Raw genomic sequence first — 20,888 nt, forward strand, 5'->3', positions numbered from 1 at the left:
ATATGAAAGAATCAGATGGTCCTTAACATGGCAAGACAGATTAACTATAGTAATAATATGAAAGAATCAGGAGGTGCTTAACATGGCAAGACAGATTAACTATAGTAATAATATGAAAGAATCAGGAGGTCCTTAACATGGCAAGACAGATCAACCATAGTAATAATATGAAAGAATCAGATGGTCCTTAACATGGCAAGACAGATTAACTATAGTAATAATATGAAAGAATCAGATGGTCCTTAACATGGCAAGACAGATTAACTATAGTAATAATATGAAAGAATCAGGAGGTGCTTAACATGGCAAGACAGATTAACTATAGTAATAATATGAAAGAATCAGGAGGTCCTTAACATGGCAAGACAGATTAACTATAGTAATAATATGAAAGAATCAGATGGTCCTTAACATGGCAAGACAGATTAACTATAGTAATAATATGAAAGAATCAGGAGGTCCTTAACATGGCAAGACAGATTAACTATAGTAATAATATGAAAGAATCAGGAGGTGCTTAACATGGTAAGACAGATTAACTATAGTAATAATATGAAAGAATCAGGAGGTGCTTAACATGGCAAGACAGATTAACTATAGTAATAATATGAAAGAATCAGGAGGTGCTTAACATGGCAAGACAGATTAACTATAGTAATAATATGAAAGAATCAGGAGGTGCTTAACATGGCAAGACAGATTAACTATAGTAATAATATGAAAGAATCAGGAGGTGCTTAACATGGCAAGACAGATTAACTATAGTAATAATATGAAAGAATCAGGAGGTCCTTAACATGGCAAGACAGATCAACTATAGTAATAATATGAAAGAATCAGGAGGTCCTTAACATGGCAAGACAGATTAACTATAGTAATAATATGAAAGAATCAGATGGTCCTTAACATGGCAAGACAGATTAACTATAGTAATAATATGAAAGAATCAGATGGTCCTTAACATGGCAAGACAGATTAACTATAGTAATAATATGAAAGAATCAGGAGGTGCTTAACATGGCAAGACAGATTAACTATAGTAATAATATGAAAGAATCAGGAGGTCCCTAACATGGCAAGACAGATCAACTATAGTAATAATATGAAAGAATCAGATGGTCCTTAACATGGCAAGACAGATTAACTATAGTAATAATATGAAAGAATCAGATGGTCCTTAACATGGCAAGACAGATTAACTATAGTAATAATATGAAAGAATCAGGAGGTGCTTAACATGGCAAGACAGATTAACTATAGTAATAATATGAAAGAATCAGATGGTCCTTAACATGGCAAGACAGATTAACTATAGTAATAATATGAAAGAATCAGGAGGTCCTTAACATGGCAAGACAGATTAACTATAGTAATAATATGAAAGAATCAGATGGTCCTTAACATGGCAAGACAGATTAACTATAGTAATAATATGAAAGAATCAGGAGGTCCTTAACATGGCAAGACAGATTAACTATAGTAATAATATGAAAGAATCAGGAGGTGCTTAACATGGCAAGACAGATTAACTATAGTAATAATATGAAAGAATCAGATGGTCCTTAACATGGCAAGACAGATCAACCATAGTAATAATATGAAAGAATCAGATGGTCCTTAACATGGCAAGACGGATTAACTATAGTAATAATATGAAAGAATCAGATGGTCCTTAACATGGCAAGACAGATTAACTATAGTAATAATATGAAAGAATCAGGAGGTGCTTAACATGGCAAGACAGATTAACTATAGTAATAATATGAAAGAATCAGGAGGTCCTTAACATGGCAAGACAGATTAACTATAGTAATAATATGAAAGAATCAGATGGTCCTTAACATGGCAAGACAGATTAACTATAGTAATAATATGAAAGAATCAGGAGGTCCTTAACATGGCAAGACAGATTAACTATAGTAATAATATGAAAGAATCAGGAGGTGCTTAACATGGCAAGACAGATTAACTATAGTAATAATATGAAAGAATCAGGAGGTGCTTAACATGGCAAGACAGATTAACTATAGTAATAATATGAAAGAATCAGATGGTCCTTAACATGGCAAGACAGATTAACTATAGTAATAATATGAAAGAATCAGGAGGTGCTTAACATGGCAAGACAGATTAACTATAGTAATAATATGAAAGAATCAGATGGTCCTTAACATGGCAAGACAGATTAACTATAGTAATAATATGAAAGAATCAGATGGTCCTTAACATGGCAAGACAGATTAACTATAGTAATAATATGAAAGAATCAGGAGGTCCTTAACATGGCAAGACAGATTAACTATAGTAATAATATGAAAGAATCAGGAGGTGCTTAACATGGCAAGACAGATTAACTATAGTAATAATATGAAAGAATCAGGAGGTCCTTAACATGGCAAGACAGATCAACTATAGTAATAATATGAAAGAATCAGATGGTCCTTAACATGGCAAGACAGATTAACTATAGTAATAATATGAAAGAATCAGGAGGTGCTTAACATGGCAAGACAGATTAACTATAGTAATAATATGAAAGAATCAGGAGGTGCTTAACATGGCAAGACAGATTAACTATAGTAATAATATGAAAGAATCAGGAGGTGCTTAACATGGCAAGACAGATTAACTATAGTAATAATATGAAAGAATCAGGAGGTGCTTAACATGGCAAGACAGATTAACTATAGTAATAATATGAAAGAATCAGGAGGTCCTTAACATGGCAAGACAGATTAACTATAGTAATAATATGAAAGAATCAGATGGTCCTTAACATGGCAAGACAGATTAACTATAGTAATAATATGAAAGAATCAGGAGGTCCTTAACATGGCAAGACAGATTAACTATAGTAATAATATGAAAGAATCAGGAGGTGCTTAACATGGTAAGACAGATTAACTATAGTAATAATATGAAAGAATCAGGAGGTGCTTAACATGGCAAGACAGATTAACTATAGTAATAATATGAAAGAATCAGGAGGTGCTTAACATGGCAAGACAGATTAACTATAGTAATAATATGAAAGAATCAGGAGGTGCTTAACATGGCAAGACAGATTAACTATAGTAATAATATGAAAGAATCAGGAGGTGCTTAACATGGCAAGACAGATTAACTATAGTAATAATATGAAAGAATCAGGAGGTCCTTAACATGGCAAGACAGATCAACTATAGTAATAATATGAAAGAATCAGGAGGTCCTTAACATGGCAAGACAGATTAACTATAGTAATAATATGAAAGAATCAGATGGTCCTTAACATGGCAAGACAGATTAACTATAGTAATAATATGAAAGAATCAGATGGTCCTTAACATGGCAAGACAGATTAACTATAGTAATAATATGAAAGAATCAGGAGGTGCTTAACATGGCAAGACAGATTAACTATAGTAATAATATGAAAGAATCAGGAGGTCCCTAACATGGCAAGACAGATCAACTATAGTAATAATATGAAAGAATCAGATGGTCCTTAACATGGCAAGACAGATTAACTATAGTAATAATATGAAAGAATCAGATGGTCCTTAACATGGCAAGACAGATTAACTATAGTAATAATATGAAAGAATCAGGAGGTGCTTAACATGGCAAGACAGATTAACTATAGTAATAATATGAAAGAATCAGATGGTCCTTAACATGGCAAGACAGATTAACTATAGTAATAATATGAAAGAATCAGGAGGTCCTTAACATGGCAAGACAGATTAACTATAGTAATAATATGAAAGAATCAGATGGTCCTTAACATGGCAAGACAGATTAACTATAGTAATAATATGAAAGAATCAGGAGGTCCTTAACATGGCAAGACAGATTAACTATAGTAATAATATGAAAGAATCAGGAGGTGCTTAACATGGCAAGACAGATTAACTATAGTAATAATATGAAAGAATCAGATGGTCCTTAACATGGCAAGACAGATCAACCATAGTAATAATATGAAAGAATCAGATGGTCCTTAACATGGCAAGACAGATTAACTATAGTAATAATATGAAAGAATCAGATGGTCCTTAACATGGCAAGACAGATTAACTATAGTAATAATATGAAAGAATCAGGAGGTGCTTAACATGGCAAGACAGATTAACTATAGTAATAATATGAAAGAATCAGGAGGTCCTTAACATGGCAAGACAGATTAACTATAGTAATAATATGAAAGAATCAGATGGTCCTTAACATGGCAAGACAGATTAACTATAGTAATAATATGAAAGAATCAGGAGGTCCTTAACATGGCAAGACAGATTAACTATAGTAATAATATGAAAGAATCAGGAGGTGCTTAACATGGCAAGACAGATTAACTATAGTAATAATATGAAAGAATCAGGAGGTGCTTAACATGGCAAGACAGATTAACTATAGTAATAATATGAAAGAATCAGATGGTCCTTAACATGGCAAGACAGATTAACTATAGTAATAATATGAAAGAATCAGGAGGTGCTTAACATGGCAAGACAGATTAACTATAGTAATAATATGAAAGAATCAGATGGTCCTTAACATGGCAAGACAGATTAACTATAGTAATAATATGAAAGAATCAGATGGTCCTTAACATGGCAAGACAGATTAACTATAGTAATAATATGAAAGAATCAGGAGGTCCTTAACATGGCAAGACAGATTAACTATAGTAATAATATGAAAGAATCAGGAGGTGCTTAACATGGCAAGACAGATTAACTATAGTAATAATATGAAAGAATCAGGAGGTCCTTAACATGGCAAGACAGATCAACTATAGTAATAATATGAAAGAATCAGATGGTCCTTAACATGGCAAGACAGATTAACTATAGTAATAATATGAAAGAATCAGGAGGTGCTTAACATGGCAAGACAGATTAACTATAGTAATAATATGAAAGAATCAGGAGGTGCTTAACATGGCAAGACAGATTAACTATAGTAATAATATGAAAGAATCAGGAGGTGCTTAACATGGCAAGACAGATTAACTATAGTAATAATATGAAAGAATCAGGAGGTGCTTAACATGGCAAGACAGATTAACTATAGTAATAATATGAAAGAATCAGGAGGTGCTTAACATGGCAAGACAGATTAACTATAGTAATAATATGAAAGAATCAGGAGGTCCTTAACATGGCAAGACAGATCAACTATAGTAATAATATGAAAGAATCAGGAGGTCCTTAACATGGCAAGACAGATTAACTATAGTAATAATATGAAAGAATCAGGAGGTGCTTAACATGGTAAGACAGATTAACTATAGTAATAATATGAAAGAATCAGGAGGTGCTTAACATGGCAAGACAGATTAACTATAGTAATAATATGAAAGAATCAGGAGGTGCTTAACATGGCAAGACAGATTAACTATAGTAATAATATGAAAGAATCAGGAGGTGCTTAACATGGCAAGACAGATTAACTATAGTAATAATATGAAAGAATCAGGAGGTGCTTAACATGGCAAGACAGATTAACTATAGTAATAATATGAAAGAATCAGGAGGTCCTTAACATGGCAAGACAGATCAACTATAGTAATAATATGAAAGAATCAGGAGGTCCTTAACATGGCAAGACAGATTAACTATAGTAATAATATGAAAGAATCAGATGGTCCTTAACATGGCAAGACAGATTAACTATAGTAATAATATGAAAGAATCAGATGGTCCTTAACATGGCAAGACAGATTAACTATAGTAATAATATGAAAGAATCAGGAGGTGCTTAACATGGCAAGACAGATTAACTATAGTAATAATATGAAAGAATCAGGAGGTCCCTAACATGGCAAGACAGATCAACTATAGTAATAATATGAAAGAATCAGATGGTCCTTAACATGGCAAGACAGATTAACTATAGTAATAATATGAAAGAATCAGATGGTCCTTAACATGGCAAGACAGATTAACTATAGTAATAATATGAAAGAATCAGGAGGTGCTTAACATGGCAAGACAGATTAACTATAGTAATAATATGAAAGAATCAGATGGTCCTTAACATGGCAAGACAGATTAACTATAGTAATAATATGAAAGAATCAGGAGGTCCTTAACATGGCAAGACAGATTAACTATAGTAATAATATGAAAGAATCAGATGGTCCTTAACATGGCAAGACAGATTAACTATAGTAATAATATGAAAGAATCAGGAGGTCCTTAACATGGCAAGACAGATTAACTATAGTAATAATATGAAAGAATCAGGAGGTGCTTAACATGGCAAGACAGATTAACTATAGTAATAATATGAAAGAATCAGATGGTCCTTAACATGGCAAGACAGATCAACCATAGTAATAATATGAAAGAATCAGATGGTCCTTAACATGGCAAGACAGATTAACTATAGTAATAATATGAAAGAATCAGATGGTCCTTAACATGGCAAGACAGATTAACTATAGTAATAATATGAAAGAATCAGGAGGTGCTTAACATGGCAAGACAGATTAACTATAGTAATAATATGAAAGAATCAGGAGGTCCTTAACATGGCAAGACAGATTAACTATAGTAATAATATGAAAGAATCAGATGGTCCTTAACATGGCAAGACAGATTAACTATAGTAATAATATGAAAGAATCAGGAGGTCCTTAACATGGCAAGACAGATTAACTATAGTAATAATATGAAAGAATCAGGAGGTGCTTAACATGGCAAGACAGATTAACTATAGTAATAATATGAAAGAATCAGGAGGTGCTTAACATGGCAAGACAGATTAACTATAGTAATAATATGAAAGAATCAGATGGTCCTTAACATGGCAAGACAGATTAACTATAGTAATAATATGAAAGAATCAGGAGGTGCTTAACATGGCAAGACAGATTAACTATAGTAATAATATGAAAGAATCAGATGGTCCTTAACATGGCAAGACAGATTAACTATAGTAATAATATGAAAGAATCAGATGGTCCTTAACATGGCAAGACAGATTAACTATAGTAATAATATGAAAGAATCAGGAGGTCCTTAACATGGCAAGACAGATTAACTATAGTAATAATATGAAAGAATCAGGAGGTGCTTAACATGGCAAGACAGATTAACTATAGTAATAATATGAAAGAATCAGGAGGTCCTTAACATGGCAAGACAGATCAACTATAGTAATAATATGAAAGAATCAGATGGTCCTTAACATGGCAAGACAGATTAACTATAGTAATAATATGAAAGAATCAGGAGGTGCTTAACATGGCAAGACAGATTAACTATAGTAATAATATGAAAGAATCAGGAGGTGCTTAACATGGCAAGACAGATTAACTATAGTAATAATATGAAAGAATCAGGAGGTGCTTAACATGGCAAGACAGATTAACTATAGTAATAATATGAAAGAATCAGGAGGTGCTTAACATGGCAAGACAGATTAACTATAGTAATAATATGAAAGAATCAGGAGGTGCTTAACATGGCAAGACAGATTAACTATAGTAATAATATGAAAGAATCAGGAGGTCCTTAACATGGCAAGACAGATCAACTATAGTAATAATATGAAAGAATCAGGAGGTCCTTAACATGGCAAGACAGATTAACTATAGTAATAATATGAAAGAATCAGATGGTCCTTAACATGGCAAGACAGATTAACTATAGTAATAATATGAAAGAATCAGATGGTCCTTAACATGGCAAGACAGATTAACTATAGTAATAATATGAAAGAATCAGGAGGTGCTTAACATGGCAAGACAGATTAACTATAGTAATAATATGAAAGAATCAGGAGGTCCCTAACATGGCAAGACAGATCAACTATAGTAATAATATGAAAGAATCAGATGGTCCTTAACATGGCAAGACAGATTAACTATAGTAATAATATGAAAGAATCAGATGGTCCTTAACATGGCAAGACAGATTAACTATAGTAATAATATGAAAGAATCAGGAGGTGCTTAACATGGCAAGACAGATTAACTATAGTAATAATATGAAAGAATCAGATGGTCCTTAACATGGCAAGACAGATTAACTATAGTAATAATATGAAAGAATCAGGAGGTCCTTAACATGGCAAGACAGATTAACTATAGTAATAATATGAAAGAATCAGATGGTCCTTAACATGGCAAGACAGATTAACTATAGTAATAATATGAAAGAATCAGGAGGTGCTTAACATGGCAAGACAGATTAACTATAGTAATAATATGAAAGAATCAGGAGGTCCCTAACATGGCAAGACAGATCAACTATAGTAATAATATGAAAGAATCAGATGGTCCTTAACATGGCAAGACAGATTAACTATAGTAATAATATGAAAGAATCAGATGGTCCTTAACATGGCAAGACAGATTAACTATAGTAATAATATGAAAGAATCAGGAGGTGCTTAACATGGCAAGACAGATTAACTATAGTAATAATATGAAAGAATCAGATGGTCCTTAACATGGCAAGACAGATTAACTATAGTAATAATATGAAAGAATCAGGAGGTCCTTAACATGGCAAGACAGATTAACTATAGTAATAATATGAAAGAATCAGATGGTCCTTAACATGGCAAGACAGATTAACTATAGTAATAATATGAAAGAATCAGGAGGTCCTTAACATGGCAAGACAGATTAACTATAGTAATAATATGAAAGAATCAGATGGTCCTTAACATGGCAAGACAGATTAACTATAGTAATAATATGAAAGAATCAGGAGGTGCTTAACATGGCAAGACAGATTAACTATAGTAATAATATGACAGAATCAGGAGGTCCTTAACATGGCAAGACAGATTAACTATAGTAATAATATGAAAGAATCAGGAGGTCCTTAACATGGCAAGACAGATCAACTATAGTAATAATATGAAAGAATCAGATGGTCCTTAACATGGCGAGACAGATTAACTATAGTAATAATATGAAAGAATCAGATGGTCCTTAACATGGCAAGACAGATTAACTATAGTAATAATATGAAAGAATCAGGAGGTGCTTAACATGGCAAGACAGATTAACTATAGTAATAATATGAAAGAATCAGGAGGTCCTTAACATGGCAAGACAGATTAACTATAGTAATAATATGAAAGAATCAGATGGTCCTTAACATGGCAAGACAGATTAACTATAGTAATAATATGAAAGAATCAGGAGGTCCTTAACATGGCAAGACAGATTAACTATAGTAATAATATGAAAGAATCAGATGGTCCTTAACATGGCAAGACAGATTAACTATAGTAATAATATGAAAGAATCAGGAGGTGCTTAACATGGCAAGACAGATTAACTATAGTAGTAATATGAAAGAATCAGGAGGTGCTTAACATGGCAAGACAGATTAACTATAGTAATAATATGAAAGAATCAGGAGGTGCTTAACATGGCAAGACAGATCAACTATGGTAATAATATGAAAGAATCAGATGGTCCTTAACATGGCAAGACAGATTAACTATAGTAATAATATGAAAGAATCAGGAGGTGCTTAACATGGCAATACAGATTAACTATAGTAATAATATGAAAGAATCAGGAGGTCCTTAACATGGCAAGACAGATCAACTATAGTAATAATATGAAAGAATCAGGAGGTGCTTAACATGGCAATACAGATTAACTATAGTAATAATATGAAAGAATCAGGAGGTGCTTAACATGGCAATACAGATTAACTATAGTAATAATATGAAAGAATCAGGAGGTGCTTAACATGGCAAGACAGATTAACTATAGTAATAATATGAAAGAATCAGATGGTCCTTAACATGGCAATACAGATTAACTATAGTAATAATATGAAAGAATCAGGAGGTGCTTAACATGGCAAGACAGATTAACTATAGTAATAATATGAAAGAATCAGGAGGTGCTTAACATGGCAAGACAGATTAACTATAGTAATAATATGAAAGAATCAGATGGTCCTTAACATGGCAAGACAGATTAACTATAGTAATAATATGAAAGAATCAGGAGGTCCTTAACATGGCAAGACAGATTAACTATAGTAATAATATGAAAGAATCAGATGGTCCTTAACATGGCAAGACAGATTAACTATAGTAATAATATGAAAGAATCAGGAGGTGCTTAACATGGCAAGACAGATTAACTATAGTAATAATATGAAAGAATCAGATGGTCCTTAACATGGCAAGACAGATTAACTATAGTAATAATATGAAAGAATCAGGAGGTGCTTAACATGGCAAGACAGATCAACTATAGTAATAATATGAAAGAATCAGATGGTCCTTAACATGGCAAGACAGATTAACTATAGTAATAATATGAAAGAATCAGGAGGTGCTTACCATGGCAAGACAGATTAACTATAGTAATAATATGAAAGAATCAGGAGGTCCTTAACATGGCAAGACAGATCAACTATAGTAATAATATGAAAGAATCAGGAGGTGCTTAACATGGCAAGACAGATTAACTATAGTAATAATATGAAAGAATCAGGAGGTGCTTAACATGGCAAGACAGATTAACTATAGTAATAATATGAAAGAATCAGGAGGTGCTTAACATGGCAAGACAGATTAACTATAGTAATAATATGAAAGAATCAGATGGTCCTTAACATGGCAAGACAGATTAACTATAGTAATAATATGAAAGAATCAGGAGGTGCTTAACATGGCAAGACAGATTAACTATAGTAATAATATGAAAGAATCAGGAGGTCCTTAACATGGCAAGACAGATTAACTATAGTAATAATATGAAAGAATCAGGAGGTCCTTAACATGGCAAGACAGATCAACTATAGTAATAATATGAAAGAATCAGGAGGTGCTTAACATGGCAAGACAGATTAACTATAGTAATAATATGAAAGAATCAGGAGGTGCTTAACATGGCAATACAGATTAACTATAGTAATAATATGAAAGAATCAGGAGGTGCTTAACATGGCAAGACAGATTAACTATAGTAATAATATGAAAGAATCAGATGGTCCTTAACATGGCAAGACAGATTAACTATAGTAATAATATGAAAGAATCAGGAGGTCCTTAACATGGCAAGACAGATTAACTATAGTAATAATATGAAAGAATCAGATGGTCCTTAACATGGCAAGACAGATTAACTATAGTAATAATATGAAAGAATCAGATGGTCCTTAACATGGCAAGACAGATTAACTATAGTAATAATATGAAAGAATCAGGAGGTGCTTAACATGGCAAGACAGATTAACTATAGTAATAATATGAAAGAATCAGATGGTCCTTAACATGGCAAGACAGATTAACTATAGTAATAATATGAAAGAATCAGATGGTCCTTAACATGGCAAGACAGATTAACTATAGTAATAATATGAAAGAATCAGGAGGTCCTTAACATGGCAAGACAGATTAACTATAGTAATAATATGAAAGAATCAGGAGGTGCTTAACATGGCAAGACAGATTAACTATAGTAATAATATGAAAGAATCAGATGGTCCTTAACATGGCAAGACAGATTAACTATAGTAATAATATGAAAGAATCAGATGGTCCTTAACATGGCAAGACAGATTAACTATAGTAATAATATGAAAGAATCAGGAGGTGCTTAACATGGCAAGACAGATTAACTATAGTAATAATATGAAAGAATCAGGAGGTGCTTAACATGGCAAGACAGATTAACTATAGTAATAATATGAAAGAATCAGGAGGTGCTTAACATGGCAAGACAGATCAACTATAGTAATATGAAAGAATCGAGTGGACCTTAAGGAAGAGACCTTAACTTCTTTTGAGAAGCATATATCGTCTTCAGCAATAATGCCAAGGAATGTTGTCAGCGTATGAAACTTTCAATATGCAACATGATTCTTTTCTTTTTCAGTGAATCCCTTCAACCTATTATACCACTGATCAGAACAGGTAAAGTTTCAGCCACCTTAAGTACCGGTAGTTTGTGTCCTTTGAAACATCTTTAATGGGAATTGGCACTCTTCAGGAATTTCAAGATTTGGATGAATAGTCTCACCCAAATGTACATCATTTGTAATGTGTGGAGTTTTACAGCTTGGTCAGCATTACTACCTTTCTTGTGTCCTGAGTTAGTTTTATGTTTACAAGAAAAAGGCAATACAATGAGCCAAATATTTGGCAGCAGCAGTAAGTCAGAGGTCCTAGACGTAATGGTAGTGCACTCGCAAATGTTCAGAACATTGTCGCTGTTTAATGTCTTGAAGGAGGCCTGTCTCCGTTCTTGAATCCAGAAGTGTTGGAAGCTGGCCGGAATTCGGTGTTTCCAGATAGGTATCCAAACCACACTCTTGGTTGTCCTCCCAGTTGAAGATGACCTGACTATAAAGCTTTCATACTAATTCAAGTTACATTAATCACCACAAACAGCTGCAAGTATGAAGCATTAAACCTCTCTCTCTCTCTCTCTCTCTCTCTCTCTCTCTCTCTCTCTCTCTCTCTCTCTCTCTCTCTCTCTCTCTCTCTCTCTCTCTCTCTCTCTCTCTCTCTCTCTCTCTCTCTCTCTCTCTCACTCACTGACTCACTCATGTTTGAAAAGGTGTGGCTATGTTACAGCCTACAACAAACTGCTGATTCTTGGGAAACAGCCATCAGGGGAGGGAACTCAGGAGGAGGCCACGTGGTTCATGAAAATAGGTAACTGTATGACATTTCCATCAATCCACTTTACCTGCTTTTCTTGTCCAGACAAATGGAATAATGTGAATTAGTATTTATATGAATGGTCAAAGATGTTTGTGAATATTAGTTTTCCAATTAAAAAGAAAACAATATCTTGAATAGCGTTCAGGATTTAAGGATGTATTGTGACTGTCATATATTGTGATAAACAAACATATTCTGTGTTTTTCAGCATGGAATCTTGCCTTAAAGTGTGAGGATGACCCATTCAACTTGAAAGACCTCTTCAGTCTCTGTTTAAAGGTACATGGCTAATCTTATGAATACTTTTGTTATGTCTGTGATTCAGATTGTAAGTGAGTGAGTGAGTGAATAATAACACATAATAGTTATGCAGTGTATATAGTATGAGGCCAAGGCAATTTTCCTCGTTTACATGTACGCCAACTTAAAATTTTACAAAAGTGGAATTCGATTATATTTTCATATGAGAAGAGTCTCTTTTTCTTACCTCTGTCTGCAAATTAATTTCCGTTAAAAACAATCATTCAAAGAAGGTCAATAGGGGAAAGGCATTATTGCCCTTTGACTTTCGGTTCCCCCAAAATGGGGAGTTTTATATGTTTTCAAAAAATAAATGTTTTATGTGCCCCTGGTTTGGGGGAAATTATTTTACTGTTTAATATATGCTGCCTAACTTCAAGAGTTAAATTGAACGTTTTGCATAACAAGGAAGAATAGAATAAACTATAAGAAAAGAGAGCCTCAGCTGGTAGTTCTGTGTGAGTTTCTGCTTCCAGCTGTTGTCCCTGCTGCCTGCTGACAGAGCACTTGTGTGTCGCCAGAAGACATGCACTCTCATGGCTGTTGCCGGCTGTCTTCAGATGGCCAGGGCTCTCTCAGATGACGATAATAAGGTAAGATGGAAGTCAAGTCTGTCATCATCTGTCCATGTGCTAATTCTTAACAGTTATGAGGTAACATATGAAAATATGAGTTGAATAGTCAATTTACATAACAGTTAATGGTTTTATCACATACACAGGGCTTCCAGATACTATTTTAGGCCATTGAGTATTTACTCAGGCGTTAGGATTCATATTGGGGATTTGATTGTTTTCTTTGTATTCTCAGTATACTGATTTAACTTGCTTAGATCCAGTCTATTGGGTATTTTTAAACCAATTGGTAGACATTTTTATAAATAATTCTGCTTAGAATGCTGTTTCAGGTCATTCAAATTTTGTTGTGTTCATGTGACGCCCCATTGTGGCATAAGTTCACCACAGCGATACACGTCTCAGCTGCAATAACCCAGACAAAAGACTTTTGTGCAATATTCACTGCAGTAGAGTTCATATATAGGTGATGCCCACATTTAATAGTAAAAATAGATGTGATGAGAGATATTCAGCAACACAAGGTGTTGTTATACTTTTGGGTTTTGTAAATGTTTCATGCAATTTGTTTGCAAGCAACTCAAAATTAATTGAGTTAACTTATGGTAATATATTTTGTGTATTTTACACAAATATTATCTACTCTAAATCTCTGCATACCGTATAGGAAAAATATATAACTATATTAATTGGAGAGAATCACTCACTCATTCACTTGCTCACACACTCACTCACTCATTCACTCACTCACTCATTCACTCACTCACTCACTCACTCATTCACTCACTCACTCTATATAATGATTGTTTATTGATCAGAGAGATCCACTGGAGGAAGCACTATGCTACATTGGAGAATTCCAGTGCCTCCAGAGAGAGCAGGACAGTGTGACTTGGACACAGATAGGTATCTTGAGCAATTATCATTCAGCGATACATCAGTTAAGTTATATGAGTCTATCACACCATAACTAAGTCGGATCTCTTTTGGCTCCATGGCTCCATCAACGATTGCTGTTATACCTAAAACCACAGATGCAATATAAAAGTGTCGAAAACCCATACACAGATCCAGTGAGGTTAAGTTTTTTCAAATATCTATAAAACATTTGGGGATGGTTGAAAATCCCTTTTCTGACTGAACAGGGCTGTGATCAAGATTATATAAGAGATAACAAAGCTTCTACATATATCTGAGACCTGTGAAGATCCGGGGTAGAATAGGTCTTCAGCAACACATGTTTGCCATTAAAGGCGACTATGCTTGTCATAAGAGGCGACTAACGGGATTGTGTGGTCAGACTCGCTGTCTTGGTTGATGCATGTCATCGTATCCCAATTGTGTGGATCGATGCTCATGATGTCAATCACTGGATTGTCTGGTCCAGACTTGATTTTACAGACTGCTGTCATATAGATGGAATAATGCAGAGTGCGGTGTTAAACAACAAACAAACAAACCACATATCTGAATGCTTGTGATGACCTTTTCAAGCATAAAATTATGTCCTTTATTTTGACTGTGACAGAGGATACAAGAGGTCCTGATACAACCGACATGCTGTTGTTGCTGTACGAATTTGAAGCCCGTGTGAAGCTGCAAGACAATGGGGCCGAGGCAGTGCTGGAGAAAGCTCTTACTCTACCTCAGCCAGAACCCAAGACTTTTGAGGCTCTTGCAGGTTTAAGTCAAATAAATATTTTACATACATTTGAAAATGATAAATGAGTGTTCGTTTTTCAGTTTTTAGATATTAAAGGCTGCAAAAAGATGCAAGATGCGTGGTGGCACATGGTCCTTTGTACACAATTTCAGGTGAAGTTAAGCAGCGTTGGTCAAAGAGAGTAGGTGGATGGGTGATCTTGTTAGACAGCTCTGAAGAATTTCTAGGGCTTCGGTCCTGCTTCACACTGAAGCACCTGCACCACATGTTGTGGCTCACATACAAGTGACTTTGTTTGAAATATGTCTTTGTAACAGTGAACGGGTACACAGTGGGATGAGATGGTAATGTGACTGTTATGACCTTCTAGTGCCTCACAGGCAGCTTGGGTAGTGTACTTCCCAGGGAGCTGAGAATGAAAATTGAGTGCACACTGATCCATTGACCGGGGTGATAATAAAGTAGCACCTTGCTCATTCACTTGGTGAATGGGATCAGACTCATTATGAATAGACTTTTTTCCTTCTTTCTTTAAATAATAATTGTTGTTATTGTTATTGTTCATATAATTACTATTCTTCTTCTTATTATTGTTAACAGTATTATTATCAAACAAAAAAATGCTCACGAATAAATTGGTGTGATGTTTATATTTTGTTATACTTTTGCATATTGAATTCTTCAACAGTCAAATAGTTGTAGATTATTATAGCTTAGAACTATTGTTGTAAGCCCATTTGTATGGTCACTAGTTGTCTCCACCCAAAACAGTGGTTATTGTGTGTTCAGGGGGTGGTTATTGTGTGTTCAGGTGGTGGTTATTGTGTGTTCCTGGGGTGGTGGGGTAAGCTAGCGGTTTTAGTGTTCACTCACCTGCCAGATACCAGGTTCAAATCCCTGCAAGTGTACAGTGTGTGACCTCACACTATGACGCCCATTGCCCTCCATGACATTGCTGAAATATTGCTAGAAGCTTCGTAAAACTAACTCACTCACTCACTCCCTGTGTTCCAGCCCTTGCTGTGGAGCCACCGGCCAGTGACAGGAGTCTGAGTATCCGGGCACTCAAAGTGGCCATCAGGACACACCTGCAGGTGGACCAGCCCGACTTCAACAGATGCAGGTGGGTGTTGCTTGTCAGTAGAAAGTTTTTATTGAATTCCATGAGTGAATACTATGAAATTCAATGTGCAAACATGTACGAGTTGAGTTTAACACCAGTGAAACTCTTTCATTATTGAAAAATCATTAAAGTGACTTTGACATTTGACCTAACCATAATATAGGACCAGAATCATGATGACAGCTGTTGAATTAGTTATTTAAGTTTCATTTTCACTAATTGAAAAATATTTAATTTCTTGGGAATTACTGGTCACAGTGGTGTACCTCAATTTCCTCAGGTTTGAGCGATGTTTCATGATTGACATTCACTTATCTTAACCTAATGTGGAGGTCATTCTAACTCTGATGTGTCTGGAACCCTACCCGAGATATCAAGTTCATTAGATTTCGTCACATTGTGTACACTAAAGGTTTTCACTCCCAATTTACATAAAGTGACCTTGGCCTTTAATCTTGGCCAGTTACATTACTAGTTCAAACTTGGTTGGTGATAAAAAATATGAAGTCTCTATAGCAGACTGACACTACTTTACAAGATATTTTAGGAGTGAGTGACCTCCAGTGAACTTGACATGTGACACAACCATGGTAGGTGACAGGTGCTGACTTAGTCACAGGTTAAATCATAATCAGCCTTAAATTTCTTCAAGTTTGAGTGATGCTTCATAATGTGACCTCCAGTGACCTTGGTCGCATATGGAAGTCATCCAATCATAAATTCTGAGGATAACTGAACACAAAACCATTTAACCCCAAGTTCACACTGAATGGTTCGCCCTGATTATGTTTCCAGGTTTGTCAGCACCATACCAGTCCATGTGGGTTTCACCGAAGTGGTAAACGTCTGAGCCCTGCATCACTTCGGGCTTTCCTCCCACATTAAGCTGACAAGCCGCGATATAACTGGAATAATGTTAAAAGCGGCGTTAAACCTAACTCACTCACTCACACTGAATGACCTTTTTCTTTAATATCAGAAAAAAACTAGGGTTATACAGCCAGTAAAGATTGTGGTATGAGGTCCATAACATTTGTGACAAGGATGTGGTTAACAATTGTGACAGTTGACTGTTGGCCAGGGGGCTACTTAATTAACTGCAGAAAAGCAGTATATATACTACTCAAAAGAAGTTAAGGATCACCTGATTCTTTCACATTACAATAGTTAATCTCTCATGCCATGACAGATTAACATTACCAATATGAAAGAATCGGGTGATCCTTAACTTCTTTTGAGTAGTATATTTTGAGCTGTGTACAGATGAAATATATCATGACCATCTAAATAATGTTTGTTTACGGTTCGCAAACCCTTTTTGTCTCCTACATGTTTCTTCAGCAAGGACATCCACAGCCTGATCCAGCTATCAATGAGCATAGGCCAGTCCAGCAGTACACAGGAGACATTCAACTACTTCAAAGAGACTATAGACGTCATCGACAAGAAGGCAAACGTGAGTTTTCAAGTTCCTTCCTGAACTTCACAAAATGTACACAATTGCAGCTCCATCCTCATTGATCCAGAGTTATATCTGTTTAATACTCTCGACCCATATGCCACCATCACTTCGTTTTGAGTTTTGAACCCGGGTCTTTGGCGAACGCTTTAACCACTAGGCTACCCCATCGCCTTGGGCGTGGACAGATGTTTTCCAACTCTTTTCATGTTTTTAATCAAGGTGGTCAAGTGATTTGATGTACTTTGAGGTAAAACCATTTTGTTTAAAGCAAAGGCAAGTGATATAAGAGGTGAAATCTGATTGGTCAATAGGCGAGACATAGAAGGGACATAACTTCGCCACTGTTGGCGCTACGACTGTGCCACAAAATTCAAGCCGAGTTCTACAAGGGTGGAAACTGGACTTTTACAGACAGCTAACTCCCTCGCCTTGGGAAGATGTTTAAGTATAGAATGTTTATGTATTTTCAGGGACATTATCCTGAACTGGAAATTGTTTGGTTGATGACAAAGGCATGGAACTGCGGCATACATTTCTACAGGTAAAGATTTGACATGCGTGGCAAACACCCAGTCTCTGCTGTGACCTTTGCTAGTTAATGTGGATTTGTTAAGAAATATGTTTATACAGTTAAGACCAAATCAAATTAAGATATGCAAAGAGGCAGAAGGCAAAAGAAAATAACATTTCTTATGTTGTCTGGTCCAAAAATAAAAACAAACTGTAATATAAAACTTTGAATGCTTATTTTACCAAAAAAGGAATATATTTTCAAACAACATTTACATTTTTCATTGTGTGAAATCTCTTTTTACTTTTACATAATTTTGGCTATGCATATTTTTAAAACAATAAAATGAAAACCATTAATCTTTCTTTGTAAAGTAATAATCTACTCAATGATCAATGTCAAGGCATCACTAAATTTCCACACATTGTGTCCCAAGCTCCACGGACTACGATGAGGCAGAAAGGTGGTGCAGTATGAGCATGGGACTCCTCAAGTACCTGACAACCATGAGGCCCAACTACGAGGATCAGGTAATAAGAAAACAGTAGCCTTCTCAGGGACACCGAGTGGCACCCCTAGGTCCTTGTTGGATCCAGCTATGAGGACCAGGTAATCAGTTTTTGTTTGTTTGTTTAACGCCACACTCAGCAATATTCTAGCTATATGACAGTGGTCTGTAAAATATTCGAGTCTGGACCAGACAATCCAGTGATTGACATCATGAGCATTGTTCCACGCAATTGGGATCGATGACATGCATTAACCAAGTCAGCGAGCCTGACCACCTGATCCTGTTAGTCGCCTTTTACGACAAGGACCAGGTAATCAGTAAACAGTAGCCCTCTCTATGGGGACACCCAGGACAGAGCGGCTCCCCTAGCTCCTTGTTGAATCCATGGATCGTGGCTCATACCACTGACCCAGACTTCAGGGCATTGTGTAGTTGGATCACATTTCCATGGCATGGATTGTGGCTCAGGCCACTGACCCAGTGAGTGAGTGAGTGAGTGAGTGAGTATGGTTTTACGCCGCTTTTAGCAATATTTCAGCAATATCACGGCGGGGGACACCAGAAATGGGCTTCACACATTGTACCCATGTCGGGAATCGCCCCCACTGACCCAGACTTCAGGGCACTGTGTAGTTGGAATTCTGCTGCATAAATCACCATTCAGCCCCTTCTCTACTTGCATCACTGAATGTTCCATGCAAGCTAAAGTGCCGGGCAAAAGTATTCACCATGTTTGATGGTGGCTATATATGAAACAAACAAGAAATGGTTATTCGATGGTGATGTATTTGATACGGGCATCATAGTTGTGTTAAGGCAAATTTTCAAATGTCTGCTTTCTTTTGCCAGGCAGTTTATTTCAATAACTCTGTTGTAGATGAACTCTGTGTATGGCGAGATACTGGAGAGGATAGAGCAAGCAAGGGGTCAGCTGACCATGGAGGAGTAGGACAAGGGGATGATTCCTATCTGATTCATTAAACAGGCCTGAACATCACCATTTGGTGCTCAGCAACCACTTTTAATAAATGAGTCTTGCTAAGGGTAATATATTCTTGTTTTTATTCTTAAAAACAGAATTCAATGTTTTTTGCCGAAGAGGCTAAAAATCACCATTGCTGGATGTCTGATTACAGTTTTCCGACTGGCGGGAGCTTTTTCTTTCCCTGGCACTGGACCGTGGTTTGCTGAAATTTGTATTTAATAAAATTATACATATAGTTCCAAATAAATTGAAGAATAAACTACAACCTACCTATCATTTCTCAGTGCAATAATTGTGAAAGGGATAAATGTGTATAGTGTATATTATTAGATTAAGTTTTCATAGAATGTGTAGTAAACAGATGTCTAAAATGGGCTTGGATTTTCAAGTTGTCAAGTTTGTGTTTTCAATGTAATAACAGTTAGGCAAGACGAGAAGGGAAAGTAACCGCTGGTCTGAGAACTAAGAATGATATTGTTTGGCCTTATTTAGGAAGCTTAAGACAATTTCTATTTTCACTCATCGTCTTCCTTCATTGTTTATTCTATGATTATCTGCCAACACCCGGAGGGGTTCATCACCAAGGGTAGATCCAATCTGGGATGTCAGAAAGTACTTTTGATAGGTTGATAGGACCACCTATAAGAAGAATATCGTATCATACTGGAGAGTGTTGTGTCCATGTCAGAGATTATACATATTGAACTACAGTGCATCAAAACTGATTCTGTTAATGTGTTTCTCTTTAAACATTTCTGTTGCTTTCACCCACATTGGACCTATTGTTAGTATTACGGGTGAAACGATACGGCAAGTTCATGATATGATACATATCACCATATGCATATTTACGTCAGGACATGTGGAAACTTCTTGATTATTAATATTTCTGAGCAGGTTCCAAAGAAAAAGCTACTGTGGACACATGTTCCTAGCAGCTATTTTTAATAATGAACTTGAAAAACTAATTTTGTGATATCTAACTGACCAAAATGCTGGGGTGGGGGTCTTTAAAGGAGAGAGTAAGTAATTTATTTTAGCAAGTGTATCGTCTTGTATCAATACAGAAAAAAAAAAGGATTGTGTATCCTCACATGAAGACTCACGATGCACTGA

General features: G+C 35.4%; 1 protein-coding gene across 3 annotated transcripts in view; it reads left to right on the top strand.

The window, feature by feature from the left end:
* LOC124147653 (testis-expressed protein 11-like) overlaps positions 1-19,835 on the top strand; it is a 51,906-nt gene extending 32,071 nt beyond the window's left edge. For all 3 annotated transcript variants that reach the window (XM_046518335.2, XM_046518334.2, XM_046518336.2), the window contains exons 20-30: positions 11,852-11,889; positions 12,553-12,633; positions 12,851-12,921; positions 13,419-13,535; positions 14,336-14,423; positions 15,046-15,198; positions 16,195-16,303; positions 17,645-17,759; positions 18,236-18,306; positions 18,713-18,806; positions 19,665-19,835. In XM_046518335.2, coding sequence (XP_046374291.2) covers positions 11,852-11,889; positions 12,553-12,633; positions 12,851-12,921; positions 13,419-13,535; positions 14,336-14,423; positions 15,046-15,198; positions 16,195-16,303; positions 17,645-17,759; positions 18,236-18,306; positions 18,713-18,806; positions 19,665-19,736 — 1,009 coding nt within the window. In that variant the 3' untranslated portion in view covers positions 19,737-19,835. The remainder of the gene's footprint in view (positions 1-11,851; positions 11,890-12,552; positions 12,634-12,850; positions 12,922-13,418; positions 13,536-14,335; positions 14,424-15,045; positions 15,199-16,194; positions 16,304-17,644; positions 17,760-18,235; positions 18,307-18,712; positions 18,807-19,664) is intronic.
* The last annotated feature ends 1,053 nt before the right edge of the window (positions 19,836-20,888 follow it).

This window comes from Haliotis rufescens, unplaced genomic scaffold, assembly GCF_023055435.1.
Source record: "Haliotis rufescens isolate VD_foot unplaced genomic scaffold, xgHalRufe1.0.p SCAF_32, whole genome shotgun sequence".
NCBI lineage: Eukaryota > Metazoa > Mollusca > Gastropoda > Lepetellida > Haliotidae > Haliotis > Haliotis rufescens.